The sequence below is a fragment of the Mastigoproctus giganteus genome, unplaced genomic scaffold (genome assembly GCF_048544385.1).
Source record: "Mastigoproctus giganteus isolate SK-2022 unplaced genomic scaffold, ASM4854438v1 scaffold_15, whole genome shotgun sequence".
NCBI lineage: Eukaryota > Metazoa > Arthropoda > Arachnida > Uropygi > Thelyphonidae > Mastigoproctus > Mastigoproctus giganteus.
In genome coordinates, this window is record NW_028328292.1 from 3301623 (window position 1) to 3325755 (window position 24133).

The following is a 24133-nucleotide window of genomic DNA, read 5'->3' on the forward strand; positions in this document are numbered from 1 at the left end:
AAAATATACTATGGCAATCAGTGAGAAAATCCATTTCTGACTAGTAAAGCAAGCTAGGCTGTGAAAATGAACTTAAAATATGCAAATATAAATATCAATACTCACAGGTAGTGCCTGTAGCAGGAGTATAGAGCATCTAATAATTTTTTTTTTTTTATGTGAACCCCAAACACGAGAGGTATTAGAACCTATAGTACTTAGTACCGTGCTTGGGTTGGAGGTTGAGAAGACGAAAGAAGATATTTGTTGACATTGGACTTGAACTTCTGTAGATTGTAATTTTCAGGAAATACGTATGAAGGAAGGTTGTTCCAGAAAACGGCAGTTGAATGAATAAATGAGGAAGATGAAAAGTTGTTTTCTGTATGTTTGAAGTTGGACAGTAAATGGATGTTGGCTGGTGGCAGCACGTGTTCGGACTGTTTTGAAAGAGAGAGCAGGAATTATAGAAGCCAATTCAGAAGAACAGTGCCCATGGAAGTATCTGTAGAAGAGGCATGCAGCAGAAACAGTGCGTCTATGAGACAGCGAGTGGAGAGACTCTGTTAGAGATGAATCATTAATTAACCTAACTGCCCTCTTCTGAATGGAATCAAGAAGCCTGAGAGAGGTTTTGGGGGCACCACCCCAGATGTGGGAACAATATTCCATGGCAGGGCGGATTTGTGATTTATACAGAGTGAGCAGCTGTTTGGAAGAAAAGTAACGCCGAGAGCGAAAGAGAAAACCAAGTTTTTTAGATGCAGAGGAAGCCATATTTGTAATGTGCTTGTACCAAGAGAGATTAGAAGTCAGGGTAATCCCCAAAAGAGATAAATCCTTTTGCCTAGAAATCGGAGTGTCACTAAAGATAAGCATAGGAGCAGAAGAATCCTTTTTGCGAGATATAAGACAAGACTGAGTTTTAGAAGGGTTGAAATCAACTAAGTTGTCTTTGCCCCACTGGAGAATTACCTGAAGATCGGCATTTAAGGAATTGGTAGCAGATTTTTGAGAAGTTGAAGCTGATTGGGCAGGACAAGGTTTCTCAAAATGGAAAGTTGAATGCAATGTGCTATCATCGGCAAAACTATGGATAGAATTTCCAGTCAATGGAAGATCGTCATTGATATACAAGAGGAAAAGAGTGGGGGAAAGAACTGAACCTTGGGGGACACCGGCATTAGTGGAGAAGTTAGAAGACAGAGAGCCATCTACCATCACCCTCAGTGAGCAATCAGAGAGAAAACTGGATAACCAATTACTAAAAACAGTTGGCAAACCATAAGATGGAAGCTTGTTTAGAAGATCTTTATGCCAAACACGATCAAAAGCCTTTGAGATGTCAAGAGCAACTACTTGCGTTTCACCGAACCTTTCCATTGAATTAGTCCATAAATGGGTAACATAAGCCAGAATATCACCAGTGGATCGACACTGACGGAATCCATACTGGTGATCGTTGATCAGACGAAAGGTTTCTAGATAGTTTAAGAGTTGGCAGTTAATTGATTTCTCCATTACTTTAGAAAGAGTTGAAGTAATTGCAATGGGACGATAATTGGATGGGAAAGATTTGTCACCCTTTTTAGGAACTGGCTGGATATGAGCAAATTTCCAAGCAGAAGGAAAAACACCTTTGGAATAAGAAAGTGAAAAAAGGCGGCAAAGAATAGGAGTAAGTCCAGGAGCACAGGTTTTGAGAACAAGCAGAGAAATACCATCAGGACCTGGTGCTTTCTTAGCATCAAGATTCATCAAAATCCTTCTGATATCCTTTTGACGGAAGACCACATGAGGCATTGAATGGAGCCTGTTGGGAATGGTGGGAGGTGTTTTACCAAGATCATTAATACATGAGCTGGAAGAAAAATGGGATGCTAGCAGGTCAGCTTTATCCTTGGCTGAAGTGACAACAGAACCATCTAGTTTGGACAGAGGTGGGAGCAGAGATGGGCAAAAGTTGCGGCCAATGGCTTTGGCAAGAGACCAGAATGCTCGGCTAACATTAGGGCAAGAAGCAAGTTTTCTACTCTTAGCCTGTTCAAACTCTAGTTTGGACTGATTAATAACTGCTTTACAATTGTTGCAAGCTTTGGTGTAGGCAGAAAATGAAACTGAAGAATTAGAAACAAGCCAATTACGATATGCAACATTCTTCTCTTGGACAGCCTTAGCACATTTATTGGAAAACCGAGGTTTAGATAAAGGGCGAGATTTTAAAGTGGAGTGTCGGATAAAGGATTCCATTCCTGCAAGAATAATTTCACTGACACGATCTGAGCAAACATTGCATCAGACGTTTTGAAACAGTAATCTGACCAAGGAAAAGAAGTCTCGCAGGTTATCCCATTTTGCATTCTTGTAATGCCAAACAACACGAGGTTGGGAATAGCCGTGAGATAAAGGTTCCATTGGAGAAGAGACAATAACCAAGTTGTGATCTGAAGTGCCTAAAGGACCTCTCACTTCGACCGTGTACTGAGAAGGGTTGTTTGTGAGAAAAAGATCAAGCATATTGGCTGTATGATTAGGATTATCCAGTATTCTTGTAGGTAAATGAACAATCTGTGCTAGGTCATTAGTAATTGCAAAAGCCTCAGCATCTCGACCTGCTGGGTCGGTGTGACTAGAAAACGGAAGCCAGCTGGAGTTGTGAACATTAAAATCACCAAGGAAAATTACCTCACTGTTAGGAAAGTTGGACTGCAGAAAGTCAAGTTCCAACGAGAGGAAGTCAAAGAGCTCCAAGTGATTGGTGGAGTTGGGAGAATGGTAGAGACAACAGATGAATTTGACACAATGAGGTAGAGAGATTTTAAGCCAGAGAAGATCAAAGAGAGGAGATTCCAAATTGCCAAGTCTCTGACAGGGAATATCAGAACGGACATATGCACAAGTACCACCTTTTAGGCGAAAGGAATCATACAGTGAATAATTTGGGCATCTGAGATGAGCAGTAGTTGAATCAACCGATAACTGAGATTCTGTCAGAAAAAGTACACGGGGTTTGGTAGACTGCAAGTGGAAATGGACATCGTTGAGATTAGAATTGAGACCACGTATATTTGAGAAATGAATTAGGAAGTGCTTGGGAGGTTTAGATCTTTTCGCAGATAAGCTTGCTCTATTATTTTGACAATTCATGGTGTATTCAATAGTAAGAAAAAGTGGGTGGGACATGCTGTATGAAGTAATGAAATTTTTGGATATGGCGTACATGTGGTAAGAATATACTCAGATCCTTGACATAACGTGGCCTCGACAATGCTCCCCACTTACACACTACTTGGACTCCCTCCAGTCACTATCTGGCAGAGTAGAGGTAGCAAGATTATACACTAGCTGATCCGGAAGCCTCCTAGAGAGTTACCAATAGGTTCGGTCCGGTGTACTAACTAGCGGCTGGCCTGCGAACACCGTTTTAGAGCAGTACCCTCGAAATGTAAGGAATATTGGATCTCACCACAACGTTCATCATAACCTCAAAAGTCATCAATCATACTGCATGATGGAAGAGATAGGGAAGGGTTGACCGGAACTTAGCTCTAGAAACTAAACATGGGTTTCACCACTTCAAGCCTTCCAATAATCATAGTGGTGGTATTTCACTGGTTGATGAGAGTCATCTACCACCTAGTATTGCCTGGTAACATAGAGGGGCGGCGTTCCTCCATGTGGTGTGGGCGCCACACCTCGATCCCTGCTTACGTTGGTTCACACCTAGGTGGTCACCCACCATGTACTTGTATATGGAGGTTATACCCAGGATTACTAACAGTCCCACCATCGTGAAGGTGCAAGCAGAGGATTTGGCTGTCACAGACCGTCCGGACTTCGCCGAAATTGGGTCCACTTGACTTGAGTGTCGCCCGAATCTCAATTCCATCAGCATTTTAGACTCCCAGGTAGCAAGTACAGCTTGTCTGGCATATCTGAGAGAATGTCTGTGACAACCTCAAGGACCAATTTAGTAAAATGCCAGCTCATCTGTCTATATCCTCTAATAATTTGTCTAATTCTTCCTTAAATTTATTCAAACTACCACTGATATGATACCAGATGATAGTTTGCTCCAATATTCAGTTACGCTTTGGCTGAAAGCAAATTTTCACACATGTATCTTGCGGCCATCCTTTTTCAATTTAAGTTTGTCTTCCTTATATGCATTGAACAAGAAAGAGTAAAGATGCAATCAGCATTTAGTGAATCCACTAAAGCCTTAAACACCTCAATCAGATCTTGCAGGTGGGTGCCTGATTTCCAGATGCTGCAGTTTACAGAACTGAAGCCTTTCTTGGTAAGAGTACCCTGTTGTTCCCTTCAATAATCTTGCCCTTCTCTACACCTGATAAAAACACATCCTTCCTAAAACGAGACTTACAGATGTGTATGTAGCACTTAAGAAGTGGCCAAGCTATTGGTTTACACAATGGATAATCACTTCCTTTTCCTTGCTAGCAAAATCCTGTATACACAATGCAGCAATAGGAAAACAAACCTGATGCTAGAAAAAAATAATGATCCTATGTATAAGTAAACTAACTTTGATTTATTCAAAGTAACTTCCACATACTGCATGCAACGATCACGAAGTGACTGGAACGATTGATGAGAGGCCACGACTGGTATACTGTTCAACATTCTCATCACACTTCTTTGAATGGTGTTGACATCATCGAAACCCCAGGGACTTGACACACCCAGGGTCCTGAGCTGGATATCACCATTCACCATACTCTTGACTCCTTTATTTCTGACTCTCTCTCTCTCTCTCTCTCACTCACTCACTCACTCACTCACTCGGGGTAACTTGGGAATTTTTTTTGGCTGGTGCAGCATAAGCCTTGGGCTTCCTTGCACCATATAGCTGATAATAATAACAATAATAATAATAAAATAACAGCCTCTCAGTGGTGCCTTGAGCTTCAGAAACAAAAAGAAGTCACATAGGGCTAAGTATGGTAAATGTGGTGGGTTCGACAGTGCACAGACTTTTTTGCTAGCCAAAAACTCCCAAACAATGCAAGCCTTTGTCTTGGTGCATTGTTGTGCAGGAGGAACCAAATGTCATCTTTTCCATATTGAGGCTGCACACTGTGGTTCCTCTGCAACAAACATTTCAAAATGTCCAGATAACAGGCAACAGTAACTGGCCATTGAGCATGAACTCTGTACAGAATTCCCTTGCTATTGTAGAATGCAATTAGCATGGTTTTGATTTTTGACCATTCTTGACAAACTTTTTTGGCTTTGGGAGAGTTTGTTGACTTCCACTCTGCACTTCGTTTCAAGGTCATATTGAAAACACCACATCTCGTTCGAATTCAGGAAATTGGGTGTGCTTTCAGAAGCCTCGGTGAGTTCTCTGCAGTGTTCAATTGACACCTGTTGTTGACCCTCTGTTAATGAGGGTCAACAAAATGTCACAACGACCATTGTTTGCTTCACATCCTGGGTTATTATTTGTCAAATAGTTTCTTTATTAATACACAGCTTCTGAAATCATTCGGATCTTTGCATAACGGTCATTGGTAATGATTTTCTGCACATTTTCAATCAATAATGATGTTAGAACTTTTTTGCCATCCAAGATGTTTGTTGTCTTCCAATGATTCTCTTCCATGGGTGAAACATTTATGCCACTTGAACACACGTGCACGAGACAGACAATCCTCTCTATACACTTGCTTCATCATTTGAAATATTTCTGCGGCACTTTTGCCCAGTCAAATGCAAAACTTGATGTTTGCTCTTTGTTGTCCGTTGTTCCTCCACATCATAGACACAGGAGAAATGTGCTGTTCAGCTCACACTACTTTCTGAAATGATGACAATTTCTGCTGACCTTGACTGCAGTGCTCGAGGAACAATCACTCTTTCATTTCATGCTTACTTCTGGTAGATGGCAGAACCAGCACTCATAACATCAGTCTCATTTTCCAATTGCCACACTTTGTATTGACTTAGCTCCAGGAGCTGTCCTAGCAGCCTATCTGCATAGCTCAAAAAAGTTCATGTCACACTGTACCTCTAATTCTTTCATTCTCACCTTGAGTGTGGTACCACATAATTGGTATGTTATTCTGGGATTACTGCTGCCCATATGCAGCAACTTGCATTTATTTATGTTAAATATCAATTGCCACTTCACAGCACACCTGCCTAATTTTTCTGGATCTTCTGGTAGTACTGATTTTTGTCATTAATACAATTTTTAATAATACAACTTTGTATTATCTACAAACTTGGACAATAAGCTTGATCTGTCTTTATCAGTATCATTAATAAATATTGAAAACAATGACGAGCCCAGCATTGAATGCATTAGCATTAGAAAAGGCACATGATGCAAGAAAGCAAGCTTATATAGCATCAGCCAAAAAAAAAAAAAAAAAAAGCACACACACCCTTTTCAGAATCTGTTTAAGCTATAAACTTCTACAACAGATGGAAGTTTGTTCCAGCAATCAACCACCCGCTGGATAAAGGCAAACTTCCGCAGGTCTATCCTACCACTGTTTTTCCTCAATTTGAATTTATGCCCTCTCAGGCGAGTATTCTGAGCAAGAGGAAGAATCCCATCAGCACTGAGCATGCTCAAACCATTCAAGGCTTTATACATCTCAATCACCTCACAGATGCCTAGTTTCTGTAACACTGTAATAGACACTGTAATTTGCAAAATTTAAGCCTTTCTTCGTAAGAGCAACCCTTTGTTCCATTCACTAATCTTGTTGCCCTTCTCTATACTCTTTCTAACAGCTCTACATCCTTCTTAAAATGAGACCTCCACACATGTATACATTCTTCAAGATGTGGCCTGACCATTGCCTTATACAAGGGAATAATCAGATTTATATCACTGACAAGACACCATGAGCTACTCTTGAAGACCGTCTGCACTGCTCAGAAAACTTCATATCTGCCTGCAAAATTACCCGCAGGTCCTTGTCCAGTGTCAGACAGTGTAGCACCACACAGTTGATACGTTACTCTGGGTTACTGCTTCCCATTTGTTAATGTTAAATTTCAGTTGCCACCTCTCAGCCCATCTGCTAACCCTTTCCAGATCCTGCTGCAGCAGTGTACTGTCATTAACAACCCTGCCAACCTTCGTATCGTCTGCAAACTTGGACATTAAGCTCGATATACCATCATCAATATCATTTATAAATACAGAAAACAACAATGGACCCAACGCTGAACCCTTGAGGACTCCACAAATAACATTAGTCCACGAAGAGCAGTGTTCATTGATTACCGCTCCTGTCTTCTCCGACTAAACCATTCCTTTATCCTTAGCAGCAATTTGCCTCCAGTGCCACACTGCTCCAATTTGAGCAGCAGTCTTCCATGTGCAACAGTATCAAAAGCCTTTCTAAGATCATCAAAATTATTCTTTGCATCTAGTTCCTTTGTGACTACATCATAGTATACAATGAAATTGGTCAGACAAGACTTCCCCTTAACAAGTCCATGCTGTGTCTGAGCTAAAACTCAAGTCTTGTCTAGATGATCCTGCAGTGCTTCTTTAACCAGTGCCTCCATTAATTTCCCTGAAACAGAAGTTAAACTAACAGGTTTGTAAATATCTGTGTCTCCCTTTGATCCTGCTCTTGTGGATTGAGGTCACATTTGCACATCTCCAGTCCATGGATACCTCCACTGAGTCCAAGGAAGCTCTATAATTATGGCTAAAGGTTTGCTTACTTCCGTTGCTGCCTCCTTTAATATAACTGGATAGATTCCATCCACCCCAGGTGCGTTTCTTATGTTTATCTTCAACAATTTCTCCTCCACTTTACTCTCAGTTATGTCACACCAGACAGACTCAACATTGCATTTTCCACCAACATCAATTGGATGCACTTCCTTAGATTTCATGTGTTTCTTAACTATAGGCTTAACTAAAGGCATAACCCCTCCTCCCTTCCTGTCCTGTCTATCCTTACTGTACACATCATTCATCATCATCAGCCATTTTCAATCCACTGTAGGATAAAGGCCTCTCCAGCAACTTTCCAGTTCCTTCTGTTTTGAGCAGTGGCCATCCATTTACTACTCACAAACTCATGAATTTCATCTATCCATCTCTACCTTTGTCTTCCAAGTTTTCTTCTAGCTCCTCTTGGGTACCATTCTGTTGTTTTCTTAGTCCACCTGTCATCATGTCTTCGAGCTATGTGTCCTGCCCAAGACCATTTTAGTTCTTTAGTTTTGATAAGAAAGTCCTTTACTTGAGTTTGCTGCCTAATCCATGTGTTTCTCTCCTTATCTAACAGTCTGATTCCCAATATAATTTGTTCCATTCTTCGCTGTGTAGTTCTCAGCTTCTCTTCCATTCTTTTGGTAAGTGCCCAAGTTTCACTTCCATAAGTCATGGTGGGGAGTATACACTGGTTCATTATTTTACGTTTCAGACAAACTGGGATATTGCTCTTCAGTATGTGACTATATTTCCTGAATGCTATCCATCCAAAATTTATTCTTCTCTTGACTTCCAGCCATTTATCATTATTACAGCTAATAACGTGTTCCAGATAAGTATATGACTCCACCTTTTCAATTACTGCTCCTTCAATCATTATTTCCCTTTCTGTGGCATACTTGTTCATCATTACTTTTGTTTTAGCCATATTCATCTTTAGTCCAAAATCTTTACTAACTGTGCATAACTAATTAAGATTTTCCTCTTATTCTTTGGGATCGTGGCTTAGGACCACAATGTAATCTGTAAATGGTTTAGGTACTCTCTGTTCACATTGACTCCTTTCTGCGACCAGTCTAATCTTCTGAAAGCTTCCTCAAGGGCAGCAGTAAACAGCTTCGGAGATATTGTGTCTCCTTGTCGAACTCCTTTCTCAATTTTAAATTTCCTACTGTCTTTGTCTAGTCTAATTAAGGAGGTAGCACTCTCATATATTTTCTTCAAAATCATAATATGTGGGGTATCTATACCTTGTCTATCCAGTGCCCGAAACATTGCCTTATGCTGTATGGAGTCAAATGCCTTTTCATAATCCACAAATGCCAGGCATAATGGTGTTTTATATTCATTTGCTTTCTCCATTAGCTGTGATATTACGTGAAGGTGATCCATAGTTGAGAATCCTGTCCTAAAGCCAGCTTGCTTTTTCGGTTGATTCTCACAAAGTATTCTTTCTAATCTGTTAGTAATGACTGTTGTGAACAACTTGTAGATGTGGGATAGCAAGCTAATTGGTCTATAATTTCCAATTTCTGATTTATCTCCTTTCTTATGCAGCAAAACTATGATTGCATTATTCCACTGCTTAGGCGTCACACCTTTTCTAATGCACTTTGTGAAGAGCCTTGCCAGTTTTTGTATTATGTCTCTTCCTCCCAATTTTAACAACTCTACAGTAACTTCATCTTCCCCCGAGGCTTTTTGATGCTTCATTTTATTCAATGCATGTTCTACCTCATCAGGAAGAATATCGGGTATGTCATATGTGTTGCTAATTTGCAATCCATCTTCCCCACTGCTGGCATTATTCCCTCGCTCCTTGTATAATTCTCTATAGTAGTCTTCTGCTATTTGAATTATGCCTTCTCTGCTGTTTATAAGTACACCATCGCTATTCTTCAGTTTCAGTATCATTTGTCTTTCCGTGCTCGTGGCTGCTGATTTAAATCCTTTGTTTTCCCTTAATGCTTATTCTACTTTTCTTGTGTTAAATCTTCTTATGTCCTCTCTGAGTCTCTTTCTAATGGCTTTGCATAACTCAGTATACTCAATTTTTTTCCTTGTCAGTGTTTATCTTGCTCTTCATTTTTTGCCTACAGTTCATCATAACAAGTGTTTCTTGACTAATTTTTTCTTCTTTGGATTTCTTTTTCCCTATAGGTTTCTTGGGCTTTATCACTTTCAGAAAGTTGTAATATTCCTCGTCGATATCTGGGTCCTGAGCAGTCTGCAGAAGCTCAAACTTGTTCTTAAGTTCCAGTACATACTGCTTTTTCTCCTCTTCTGTTATCTCAAAGACCTTTGTATTATTTACTCGAGTCAGTTTTTTTTCTTTCCTACATCTATATCAAGTGTACATCTTGCCATTTTGTGATCACTTCCAACATTTACCTTATTCAGGACGGTAACATCGTTCACAATATATCTTCTGTTAGTGAGGATGAAGTCGATTTCATTAGTTATTAATCCATTTGGATTTTTCCATGTCCACTTTCTGTTCACCCTTTTCTTGAAAAAAGTGTTCATTACTGACAATCCTTGAGATTCTGCAAATTCCACAAGTCTTTCACCTCTTTCATTTCTTTCACCAATTCCAAAATTTCCTATAGTTCCCCTTTCTGCGCTGTTTTGTCTTTTTCCAACCTTAGCATTGAAGTCTCCCATAATATTAGTGTAGTGTATTTTCTGCTCATCTAGAAGACTCTCAATTTCGGTGTACATTTCTTCAACCTCTTCATCATCATGGCTCGATGTTGGTGCATAAATCATTATAATCTTTAGCTTGTACCTCTTAGAAATCTTTAGTATTAGTCTTGACACCCTTGGTGATGTACTTTTGACTTCCAAAATGTTTTTAAAATCTTCATGGACCAGAAATCCAACTCCACCTTCACTCCTTTCACTGTTTCCATTGGTGTACAGCAGATTTCCACTTGATAAACTTATAAGTGATTCATTTCTTCTTCTTGTTTCAGCCAAACCGATGATATTCCAATTCACATTTTCTAATTCCTTTTCCAGCTCTAATATCCTGTCTTCACCGATGAGTGATCTTACGTTATAACAGGCCAAGTTCAGTTTCTGTGCGTGGCAGCCTGTCGTACCCAGTGATTCTTAGCACCCTCTGCATCCACTCTGATCCTCTCGCTGCTGTAAGAGGGGGAGTGAAAGCCACTGGGGACTGAGGGCCATTTGTTTTGTCGTGCTGTCATATGCTGGAGGGTTTGGTCTTTTCCTCTTCACGTTGACCAGGCGTCTTGAAGAGAACCACTCTACATGTTCGTTGCCACCTAAGTGACGTAACAGGGTTTACCATCGAGAAGGTGTGCATGAGTGGATTTTAGGGAGGCAGGCCAACCGGACTTCTCCTAAATCTTCTGTAATAGAGAGAGATTGGATCCATCAGTGTTTTAGGCTGAGTTTCTGATAACACACAGGATACCTGTTCCCCTCTAAGCCCTGTACACATTGTACTCCCCCCAAAATTCCAATTCTGCAGTGCTTATATGTCCGTGTGACACCATGTCTCTGATATCCCAACAATATCTGCCTTTGATGTCTTGACTAGCACTTCAAACTCATCAAATGTATTAACTATACTTCTAGCATTGGTGTACATGCAAGTATACATGCACCTGTTTCTACTCTTAGTTACCATAACACAGCCCATGTATTTACTTGTTCCACTATGACTCCCAGCAGTCCTGTAAATTCCCATTGCCTTGCTTTCCAGACTGCTTCTCAATTGCAGTTCTATTGATATGCAAATCTGTACTCTGATTTGCATATCAATAGAAGCGGTGCAAGAATCACTTTCATCTCTGCCAGTGGCTACTGTTAATCAATTAGTCCTTGTATCCCCCCCAAGCTAGCAGTTTTCTGACTCACCTAACTCTGCCTCGATAGCATCAGCAAATATTCTTGCACCCTTTCTATTTAAGTGTATTCCATGCTGGGGAACTCCACTAGTAACAGTAGTCCAAGAATATCACCCATTGATAACAACTCTCTGTCTTCTCCCGCTCAACCATCCCTTTATATTTAGCAATAATTTGCCTCTAATGCCACATTACTCTGATTTGTATGCTATCTGTCATGTGGAATGTCAAAAGCTTTAACTCCATTTAAAGTTCCTTTTAAGTTCAACAATTTCTTTTCAGTTATCCTACAATCATTTAACTCCCAGTTGTAACTTGGTTTGCTTCTGGTATTCCCACCCCTAAAAAGTTCATGAGTAACTGTAGATGTAAAATATTTGTTAGCTTGTTGGCAACCTGAACAGAATCATCAATGGTTATGCTATTCATGTCTGGTGGGCCAATGTGATTCATACCTTTCCTTCTATTGTTATTATAAGCAAAGAATTCTTTTCTACTTTTTTTTGTATTCTTATCCAGACTTCTCATATTTGTTTCAAACCTCAGATTTAAAAGATTGTCTGTGACAACTAAAATATATATTAACTGAAACTGTATTGTAATTTTGAAAGAAACAAAACAAAAATTTTGAAATGTGATGAAAAATATAACAGGTAAAATTGAGCATCAAGCAACAAGGCAAAAACTATGTGAAATAGCCCAAGTTTTTTGTATTTCAGGCAGATCATGTGCCAAAGTGATCATAAAATATGAGATCAGAATACACTAAAATAACTATTGTGTTGCACTTAATTATGCAAAGGTAATAGAACTGAAACACACACACACACACACACACACACACACACACACACACACACACACACACACACACACACACACACACACACACACAAATAATGAAAGTCTGCCATAAGTATAGAGGAATACCGAAAAAAATAAAAAATAAATAAAAAAATCAAAGGGGGCCATTGAGATGAGATATCACCTTTACTGGCTTAAAGTTATTACAATTGAGGTGTAAATTTAGATAGAAAAGGATCAACACAAGAGAAAGGCCTGCTATGGAAGTGACTAAATTAAATGAAATATGGTAAAAATGATGAAGGAAACCCCACAATATCAAAGATGATGACAAATTTACAAGTTAATTTTAAATTCAAGAGAGGAAGTGTTCAAGTTCAAATAATAACAAAACACAACATATATAAATAACTGATGGAAAAATGCGAGGGCTTAAAAACTATTAGAATGAACCATAAAAAGCCCTTTGTGAGGTCATGAATAAAATACGTATATTCTTTCAGTCTCTGACAAAATGGGTGGGGGGGGGGGATCTGAAATCTATTTATTTCTTATTTATCTCTTTAACATATTTTGTTAAATTTAAGCCCCCCTCCTCCTGTTTGGTCAGTGACTCCAAAAATATATGTATTTTTTCTGAACACACAAAGACATTTTATGGTTGATTTTTTACATGTGTATAAAATTATTGCATATGTATTGCTATTTTTTAAATTTTAATGGTGGGTTTTGCACAACAGTTAATTTCTCATAACAAACATCCTCACATGTTGAATTTTACATACCTCGCCAATAATTTCTGTATCTTTGGAAGTCCCATTCCAATTTCATTTTATAGACCACTGTGGGTGGCTTTTCATTTTTGGTTCTAATCCTTGACATTCAACACTCAGTTGTACAAATTCCATGTTTCATGAGGAAATGTGGAATTTTTGCAAAGAAAGAACAATTGTTTCCCATAACCATTCCAGAAGAGAGTGGTGCAATTTATCTGGTAAAGCTTCTTCCAGTTTCAAATCTTTATTAGGGATAAATATCAAAGCACCAACCATTTTAGTTTTAAATGCAGATTGCACACTATTGTTATGCTCATTAATTAGCTTTGTGGAATGCAGATGTTTCTTTCCACTATACACAAGGTGAAAGAAGCAGCCCCATTATTTTTACAAGCAGGATGAAATTGCTGCTGGCTGAAGTTTGGATGTGGTTGAAGACTATGGATTGTATTGAGTAATGTTATAATGAAAAAGTTTGTTTATATAAATTTAACTGTATACAGGGTGTCTCAAAAATATTGGTACAAACGTTTAGGGGAGTTAGGTAACATCTAAAGGAATGTGAATTGCATAGGAACCCATAACCGGAAACGTCACGGGAAAGTAGTAGCAGAGGCACAAAAAGCAGAAATGACACAAGACGGTAATTAGTGGCAAACATTTATTTGACATAATATTAACAATGGAGTACGAGATGGATGCATTTCATGATGTTACAGCGGATGCTTGAAGGTGCCACCATGAGATGCGATGCATGCATGACACCGACACAGCATGGATTGGCAGACACGGTCGAACACACCTGGAGTTTCTTTGACAGTAGCAGCAGCGCAGACGAGTCTCGCCACGAGATCCATTTCCATCTCCATAGGCGATTCATACACGATAGATTTGAGGGCCCCCCACAGAAAGAAATCAAGGCTCGATAAATCAGGTGAGTGTGGTGGCCAGGCAACGGGTCCACCATGGCCAATCCATCGATGCCCAAAACGCCTGTTCAAATGATCATGAACACACCTTCCATAATGGGCAGGCACCCCATCATGTTGAAACCAAATGTTGCATCTCACATTTGCTGGAACATCGTCAAGTAACCCTGGTAGAACTTGTTCAAGAAAGATCTGATATTTAGCGGAGTTCATGCGAGATGGTAACAGGTATGGGCCGACTGAGCAGTCACTGACCATTCCTGCCCACACATTTATTATGAAGCGAAGTTGTGCCACATGGGGGCGCACACTGTGTGGGTTGCTGTGAGCCCACACATGAGCATTGTGCTGATTGAATAAGCCTTCCTGAGTGAAATAAGCCTCATCCGTGAACAAAATTCAAGGCTGGAAAATTCAAGTCTTGAACACTTTCTTGGAGAAACCACTGCGCAAAAGCCACACGTGCAGGATGATCTTGGGGGAGCAGTAACTGAACCCTTTGGAGATGAAAGGGGTGTAAGGAATCGTCATGCCAGACACGCTGTACACTGCAACGAGACACTCCTGAGGCGGAGGCAACGGCACGTGTGCTGGTAGTAGGATTATTCTGGATGGCATTCAACACACTTTCTTTCATGGTGGGAGTTGGCGTCGATTGTGGTCTGCCCACAATACTCCAGTTACCTCTAAATGACCCATAATTGCACAATTTTGATGCACATGCGCAAATGGTGGTCCGGAACATGTGTCTGGGAAGCGTTCTCCATAAATTCGTTGAGTGGCTCGTCCATTGCCCTCTGCTAATCCATACACTAGGTGCATGTCTGCCAGCTCACAGTTCGTTTATCAATGCATGCTCTTCGTGCGGCGACTACTGCTTGAATGAGTAAACCAGAAATTTTCCCTCTCGCGAACTGATGAACAGCGCCGTGTACCGACTTATGGTGACATTTCCGGTTATGAGTTCTTATGCGATTCACATTCCTTTAGATGTTACCTACCTCACCTAAACATTTGTACCAATATTTTTGAGACACCCTGTATATATAAAAATGTATTGCTATGTTTCTAACTTCTTATTTAAAGAAGTTAGAAGAGGTGAACTGGTTAGAATGTAGATCAGTGGCAACCTTTGACAGACTTGTCAAAGGTTGCCACTGTCCTACCAGTCTAGTTACATATTTAACCACAAAGTGCCAACATGATTAAAAATCTTTTTTACATAAGTGGCATGTGTCATTTGAAATGTCTAAATCTGCCTTCCTTTTTAGCATTTTTCTAAATAGTAGTATATTTCCACTAAGTATTCTTCCACTTTTACAGGAAGGCAGCAGATCCCTTTTCACCATATAAATTAATAAGATGAAAATGAGTATTACCACCAAGTGCTCAATCTCTTTTTTGAATACTCCTGCTATTTCAGTTTTTAGGCCATGAGTGCATTTTCAATACTAAGTGCCAGACAGTTTTTTTTTTTTTTTTTTTGAAGAATCCTACATGCTTTTAGGTTAGTCAGAAGAAGATGCCAAATGTTCTTTGTGGAATCTCCTTTCATTGCTGGTACTGAGAGCAAGCTGCTTTTGATTTGATATTTTTTTATTACAAAACGTTACCACAGTGGCTTATAGTCTGGAACCGATCTGACTACTGCTATCTGTAGCAGTTAAAAAAATGGCTCATTTTTCAGAACAATCACTACCTCTTCTTTCCATATCTGTGCAATTTCATTAACAATGTTTGTTGTTTATGTTCTTCCACAATCATTTTTTTTGCTATTTTGCTATCTGGAAACATTTCTGAACAATTAGCATTAGCATTAGTAGAGGCATTTGATGCAAGAAAGCAAGCTTATGCAGCATCAGCCAAAAAATAAAATAAAATAAAATAAATAAATAAAATAAAATAAATCAATAAAATATAACCACTTCCACTTCACCCCTCTGTTCGTTCGAAATACCTGTCCAGCTGAGCCTTCAACTTATTTAGGCTATCAACTTCCACGACAAGGGATGGAAGTCTGTTCCACCAACCAACTACCCACCCGCTGGCTAAAGGCAAATTTCCGCACGTCTATCCTACATCTGTCTTTCCTCAATTTGAATTTATGCCCTCTCAGGTGATTATTCTGAGCAAGAGGAAGAAGCCCATCAGCATTGAGCATGCTCAAACCATTCAAGGCTTTATACACCTCTATCAGATCCCCTCGCCGGTGCCTAGTCTCCAGACACTGTAATTTGCAAAACTTAAGCCTTTCTTCGTAAGAGCACCCCTTTGTTCCATTCACTAATCTTGTTGCCCTTCTCTGTACTCGTTCCAGCAGCTCTACATCTTTCTTGAAATGAGGCCTCCAGGCCTGTATACAGTACTCTAGGTGTGGCCCGACCATTGCCTTATACAAGGGAATAATCACCTCCTTATCCCTGCTAGAAAAATTCCTATATATCATTGATAATACAACATGAGCTACTCTTGCAGCCCGTCTGCACTGCTCAGAGAACTTCATATCTGCCTGCACAACCACCCCCAGGTCCCTTTCATTTTCTACCACTGTCAGTGTAGTACCACAGAGTTGATACGTTGCTCTGGGGTTGCTGTGTCCCATGTGTAGTACTTTACATTTGTCAATGTTAAACTTCATTTGCCACCTCTCAGCCCATCTGCTCAACCTTTCCAGATCCTGTTGCAGCAGCATAGTGTCAGTAGTGTCCTTAACAACCCTGCCAACCTTCGTATTGTCTGCAAACTTGGACATTAAGCCCGATATACCATCATCAATATCATTTATAAATACAGAAAACAATAAAGGACCTAATACTGAACCCTGAGGGACTCCACTAATAACATTAGTGCACGATGAGCAGTGTCCGTTGATTACCACTCTCTGTCGTATATAATCATATACACACAATGTGCGTATATGATTAACACAACTCAGAGGAAGATTATGTTCTTTGACAAAAGATGTAAATATCAACATTCAGGCATCATTACTATGAGTTATACATTTATTTTCAAGTTTCTTTCTATGCACTGCACATGTCCTTATGTTTATTTGTTTGCATGTCTGATTACATTGCAATTTCCTGCTGCTTGATTTGTAAAAATACATCTTTGCTTTTGTGTTGAATTTTACATACAGTACACAAGGCAAACATGTTACCTTTTTCAGATTTTTCAGTACATTGAAAAAATATCTATGTACTGTAAAATGCACCAAAGAAATACAACAAAATTTTAGAAGCAGAAATTTTATGTTGTATTTCTTTGGCACCTTATTGAAAGATTTTGTTAATTGCTTTGCAACACAATTACTGTGAAATGATTGCATATAACAAAGAACTACACTATTATCACATGTTTCTATATTGCAGTGTGGACTACTGCACAGTTGATGGCCAATACTTTAGTGGAAATTCTCAATTTTTTAAAAAATATTCCAATTTATTATTATCTTTTTTTCTGTGAAAAAAAGAGACCTAGTAGTAGTGGCATGTGATGCAAGAAAGCAAGTGTATGAGCTTATGTAACATCAGCCAAAAAAAAAAAAAAAAAAAAATCACACCATTCCCTCCAAATGCCTGTCCAGTTCCTCCTTAAATTTATTTAACCTTATATATCAACTTCCACGACAGATGGAAGTTTGTTCCAGCAATTAACCACCCGCTGGCTAAAGGCAAATTTCCCCACATATATTCTACATCTGTCTTTCCTTAATTTGAATTTATGTCCCCTTAGGTTCGTAATGTGAACAAGTGGAAGAATCCCTTCAGAATTCAGCGTGTTCAACCCATTCAAGGCCTTATACACCTCAATCAGATCACTGCACAGGTGCCTGGTCTCCAGCCATTGCAATTTGCAGAACTTAAGCCTCTCTTGGTAAGAGGATCCCTTCATTCCTTCACCAATCTTATTGCCCTTCTCTGTACATGCTCAAGCAAATCTACATCCTTCCTAAAATGAGGCTTCCAGACCTGTACGCCGTACTCAAGGTGTGGCCTGACCATTGCCTTATACAGAAAGACAATCACCTTTTCTTCCCTGCTAGCAAAATTCCTATATATCATTGACAAAACCCCCATGACTTGCCCTGGCAGCCTGTCTGCATTGCTCATAAAACTTCATATCTGACTGCACAATTACTCCCAGATATTTTTCATTTTCTACCACCTGAAGTGTAGTACCACACAGTTGGTACATTTCTCTGGGGTTACTTCTACCCATATGCAGTACTTCGCATTTGTCAAGGTTAAACTTCAGTTGCCACTTCTCAGCCCATCTGCCCAAATTTTTTAGATCCTGTTGCAGTAGCACACTGCCATTACTGTCATTAACATCCCTGCCAACCTTTGTATCATCTGCAGACTTCAACACTAAGCCTGATATACCTTCATCAATATCATTGATAAATATACAAAACAATAGTGGACCCAACACCGAACCCTGTGGGACTCCACTAATAACATTAATCCACAAAGAGCAGCACCCATTGATTACCACCCTCTGTCTTCTCCCACTCAACCAGAAAATTTATGTTTTTGCAAAAAAGACTGAGAAACCTTTGTCAATAACTGTATTATGAACGTGAGATGGAGAAGGGTAAGATCAAGTGAAAAAAGACTGATTCTCCATCATATCATAGATTTGGAAAATTGGCACCTATGGATGTGAGAAAATTTTTTTTTTTTTTTGTCGATGTGTATATGCTTCATTTTTTGTATCATTTTGACAATATTATACTATATCATAACTACTTGAAGTCACATGGTCTTCATCCTTTACTTTTACACAACATTACCCTTAGTGAGTTGACAAAGGAACATACAGCTACAAAATCTTGTATCTAAAATATCTGTTTTTTTATTTTATTGTGTTTTTATATATTAGATGAAATTGCTTTCATTTTCTTTTGAAGGCATCTCCACTGCTTAGCAGTTGCCTTGTAATTCCACGCCCTTCTTTTGGGGATACGTAGTAATATGTTTTTTACAAGAAAGATGTGTTGGTCCTTTGCTCAACCCCCCAACCTTGGAGGACCAGGGTTTTATTCTCTGAGTGCACCTTCTCCTAGTCTGTATTGAACTAATCCCAGACTGTGCTAGGCTGCACAGAGAGGTTAACATCAGGAACCTCTACCCCTAAATTTATTTCTATTATTTCTTTCTTTAGTCAATTAAGCTAGAAGGAGTATTGTGTCATTCAGTGTGAGAGAAATGTGATTAAGGCAGATGAATTGTATTTTACTGAAAAGGTTCAGAAGGTGAAGAAACCTCTTTTCATTTTTTCTAATGTACAAAAATTAATGTAGCGTAGTGGGTCCCAAACATTTTCAGTCATCAATACACCTTTGTCTGTGTAGTTCCTTGATTCTGTGCTCACTGCCTTAGTACTGAGCAGAGATTCAAAATTCACATTAGTAATGACTAACCCTGGCAGCAAGTGCTGAGGTACGCACTCTAAATAGTGATGTTAACTTTAGCTTGTTTCTGCTGATGACTCCAGTGAGTTGAAGCACCAAGTGCCTGCAAACAAATGGATACAAGGGCCAAATTAGCTGCTTGTAGCACATAAAGGATTTACTTTCTATCATTAAACAATGATACCACAAATATCATTGTTTAACCATTTCCAGAATGAGTTTGTTTTGCATGTCTGGGCCCCATGAGCAGAAATTTTCAGCTAGGACTGGACTCTATAGAGTGGTTTTCTTTGCGGAATTTGGAAAATTTTGCTACGTAAATGCTTTTAAATATTAATTTGTCTTATTTTGACCTTGTCCAGTATTAGAGTGAAATTATTTCAAAAATAAAATCAAATTTAAACAAAAGAATCACAAAAAAAATTAGTTGTTGCTTTTTTTTTCATGTTATTGTTTCTAATATACCCTTGGTTGAGAACAGTTACTGTAGCATTTAATTTATTAAATGTGTTGTGTTGTACTCTTTGCAGGGAATTGTGTTACACTCTACAAGACTTGGTGCAAAAGCATATCCAAAAATTTATAAGTCAGTTTTAGGTAAGCATAATATTTATTGATTCATACTCTTGGGCTACCATGTGTTTAAAAAATGCAGAGATATTTTGCTGATTATGTTGTCATTTCAGATCTCTCCACAGAAGTAAGATCAATTGACTGCTCTCCTCACAACCTGCCTCTTTTTCTGGTAAGTAAAATAATTTTTGATGTGCTTGAATGATGTAATAAAGAAAATCAAGTAATCTAATTTGGCAAACTGAATACTAATATTCTAATACAATTATTTTACTAGAAAAGGTATATTATTATTATTAGCCATATGAGGATTTCGCCTCAAAGCTGGTACTTGTGCATCTGTCCATTCCGATATTCCCTGTCAGAGAATTGGTAATTTGGAATCTCCTCTCTTCGATCTTCTCTGGCTTAAAATCTCTCTACCTCATGTCAAATTCATATGCTGTCTCTACCGTTCTCCCAACTCCACCAATCACTTGGAGCTCTTTGACTTCCTCTCTTTGCAACTTGACTTTCTCCAGTCCAACTTTCCTAACAGTGAGGTAATTTTCCTTCGTGATTTTAATGTTCACAACTCCAGCTAGCTTCTGTTTTCTAGTCACACCGACCCAGCTGGTCGAGATGCTGAAACTTTTGCAAGTTCTAATGACCTTGCACAGATTGTACATTTACCTACAAGAATACTGGACAATCCTAACCATACAGCCAACATGCTTGATCTTTTTCTCACAAACAACCCATCTAAGTACACGGTCGAAGTGAGTGGTCCTTTAGGTACCTCAGATCACACTTTGGTGATCGTCTCTTCTCCAATGGAGCCTTTATCTCATTGCTATTCCCAACTTCATATTGTTTGGCATTACAAGAATACAAAATGGGATGACTTGCGATATTTCTTTTCTTCTTTTCCTTGGTCGGACTACTGTTTCAAAACTTCTGATGTCAACATTTGCTCTGATCATGTCAGTGAAATTATTCTTGTAGGAATGGAATCCTTTATTCCACACTCCACTTTAAAATCTCGTCCTTTATCTAAACCTTGGTTTTCCAATAAATGTGCTAAGGCTGTTCAAGAGAAGAATGTTGCATATCGTAATTGGCTTGTTTCCAGTTCTTCAGTTTCATTTTCTGCCTACACCAAAGCTTGCAACAATTGTAAAGCAGTCATTAATCAGTCCAAACTAGATTTTGAACAGGCTAACGGTAGAAAACTTGCTTCTTGCCCTAATGGTAGCCAAGCATTCTGGTCTCTTGCCAAAGCTATTGGCCACAACTTTTGCCCATCTCTGCTCCCACCTCTGTCAAAACCAGACGGTTCTGTTGTCACTTCAGCCAAGGATAAAGCTGACCTGCTAGCATCCCATTTTTCTTCCAACTCATGTATTAATGATTTTGGTAAAACACCTCCCTCCATTCCCAACACGCTCCATTCAATGCCTCTTGTGGTCTTCCGTCAGAAGGATTTTGACGAATCTTGATGCTAAGAAAGCTCCAGGTCCTGATGGTATTTCTCCACTTGTTCTCAAAACCTATGCTCCTGAACTAACTCCTTCGTCCCATTGCAATTACTTCTACTCTTTCTAAAGTAATGGAGAAATCAATTAACTGCCAACTCTTAAACTACCTAGAAACCTTCCGTCTGATCAATGATCGACACTATGGATTCCGTCAGTGTCAATCCACTGGTGAAGTTCTGGCTTATGGTATCCATTTATGGACTAATTCAATGGAAAGGTTTGGCGAAACACAAGTAGTTGCTCTAGACATCTCAAAGGCTTTCCATCGTGTTTGGCATAAAGGTCTTCTAAACAAGCTTCCGTCTTATGTTTTGCCAACTGTTTTTTATAATTGGCTATCCAGTTTTCTCTCTGATTGCTCACTGAGGGTGATGGTAGATGGCTCTCTGTCTTCTAACTTCTCCACTAATGCTGGTTTCCCCCAAGGTTCAGTTCTTCCCCCACTGTTTTCCTCTTGTATATTAATGACATTCTTCCATTGACTGGAAATCCTATCCATAGTTTAGCCGATGATAACACATTGCATTCCACTTTCCATTTGAAAAACCTTGCCCTGCTCAATCAGCTCTAACTTCTCGAATATCTGCTACCAATTCCTGAAATGCCAATCTCCAAGTAATTCTCCAGTGGGGCAAAGACAACTTAGTTGATTTCAATCCTTCTAAAACTCAGTCTTGTCTTATATCTCGCAAAAAGGATTCTTCTGCTCCTATGCGTATCTTTGGTAACACTCCGATTTCTAGGCAAAATGATATATCTCTTTTGGGGATTACCCTGATTTCTAATCTCTCTTGGTACAAGCACATTACAAATAATGCTTCCTCTGCATCTAAAAAACTTCTTTTTTTTTTTTTTTTAAATCCAACAATATTTCTAATTAGTATCTTTTGCGTGTGCCCAACATAGCATCAATAAAGTTCATTAATGGCAGCATTATTATTATTATGTTAATACTACATTTATCATGTTTATATAGTAATAATCAAGATATGTTTAGCTTAGTTTAATAAAATCCTTCTAAAAATTTTCATTCTTTTTAATAGCATTCAAAAAAGCTATTCATAGTACATGTACAGGTTTCAACTTACACATAAACTATTGCTTCACAAACACTGAAAAATAGCTAAAAATCAATTATCTACCAAAATATTGATGAAAAATGAAAATATAGCCTTCTATATGTTTGCACTCGCAAAAGGATTAAATCAGCTAATTTTCTACAGCCAACCATAGTTTCATGGTTGCATATTTGTTCCATATTTTATAGATTATACCATATCTCTGTGGTGTTTTAAGGCAATCTACGAGATACATATAGATATATTTTGCTGAAACTGCTTCAAAATGTGTATAAATATATATTTACATTCCACAGAGACTGCATGGAAAATTGCACGCACACACAGGGTTAAATCATTAATTTCCACATTTAGCTATGGCAGTTACTTTGACTGCTTTATTCCATTCTTAGAGGTTTGCCCATCTACAACTTTTAAGAGTTGTATTCAAAAGAATATATATACCTGAAGCCTGCCTCCACTTGTTCTCATCTTAATTTGTTTTCAAATTATAATATCTTTGACACATGAAAGTCGGATGAAGACCTATGAATGTTTCTTGCTCTAAAGGATTGATTGGGAAGGGGAAAGATGAGAAGTACATCTAAGAAAGATGTAAAAAAAGTAAATAAAAAAAAAAAGTATTATTTTTTTTTAAAATACAAAATAAAACTTTGAAATTAAGTATTTTTTTGTAATACAGTTGGGGAAGGGCATTACATGTCTGAGAATAATTCTATGAAGTATTTTGTATTTTAACATTCCTAATCTGAATCTAATAGTTTCAGAGTCTAATGACACTCCAGTTCCTCTGTTCTCAACCACTGGCTCATCAGGATCTCTAGAACTGCCAGAGCCTTGGCATTTTTACTTCTGCTTTATAAGTTTATGAATGTGGGCTATCTACGTCAGTTTTCCAGGTCTTGTAATGGTTAATTTGCACAACAGCAAAAAATTTTGAAACACCTATTTCATTCATGGCTTCATCCATCCTTGCATATTAATATTCCGAATATATTCTATGTATATATGTTGGGCCTTGGCATTTTTTTTTCTTCTGCTTTATAAGTTCTAAGAATGTGTGCTATCTATATCAGTTTTTCCAGCTCTTGTAATGGGTAATTTATTGTTTTGCAAAATTAATGATACTGTAGGTATTGAAACTTCTCTCTTTTGCAGTACTCTGGTCTGATTTCACTCATTTCAAAGCAAAACAAGTACTTCTTCACCAGTTAATAAATTCAGAGTATGTGCACATGGCTAGATGCTGATACTGATGTTGCTTTTACCATTGCTGCAGCACAAAATTTTGAAACACCTATTTCAGTCATGTCTTCATCCATCTTTTCATATTAACATTCTCAATATATTCCATGTATATTCTGCTGTGTGTCTGCCAATCTTCATGGGAAAGGATCCATAAAATATGGGCGCCATCCTGATGAAATTTATAACTGATTACTACACGTATTACATTGCAACCCAGTACAAG

The 24133-nt window shown here is 38.6% G+C and overlaps 1 protein-coding gene across 2 annotated transcripts in view; it reads left to right on the forward strand.

Annotated features, from left to right (window-relative positions):
* Window positions 1-24133, forward strand: part of LOC150074911 (cytoplasmic dynein 2 intermediate chain 1) — a 466509-nt gene that overhangs the window by 366604 nt on the left and 75772 nt on the right. For both annotated transcript variants that reach the window (XM_090389329.1, XM_090389330.1), the window contains exons 21-22: window positions 20024-20090; window positions 20180-20238. In XM_090389329.1, the coding sequence (XP_090245455.1) occupies window positions 20024-20090; window positions 20180-20238 (126 nt within the window). The remainder of the gene's footprint in view (window positions 1-20023; window positions 20091-20179; window positions 20239-24133) is intronic.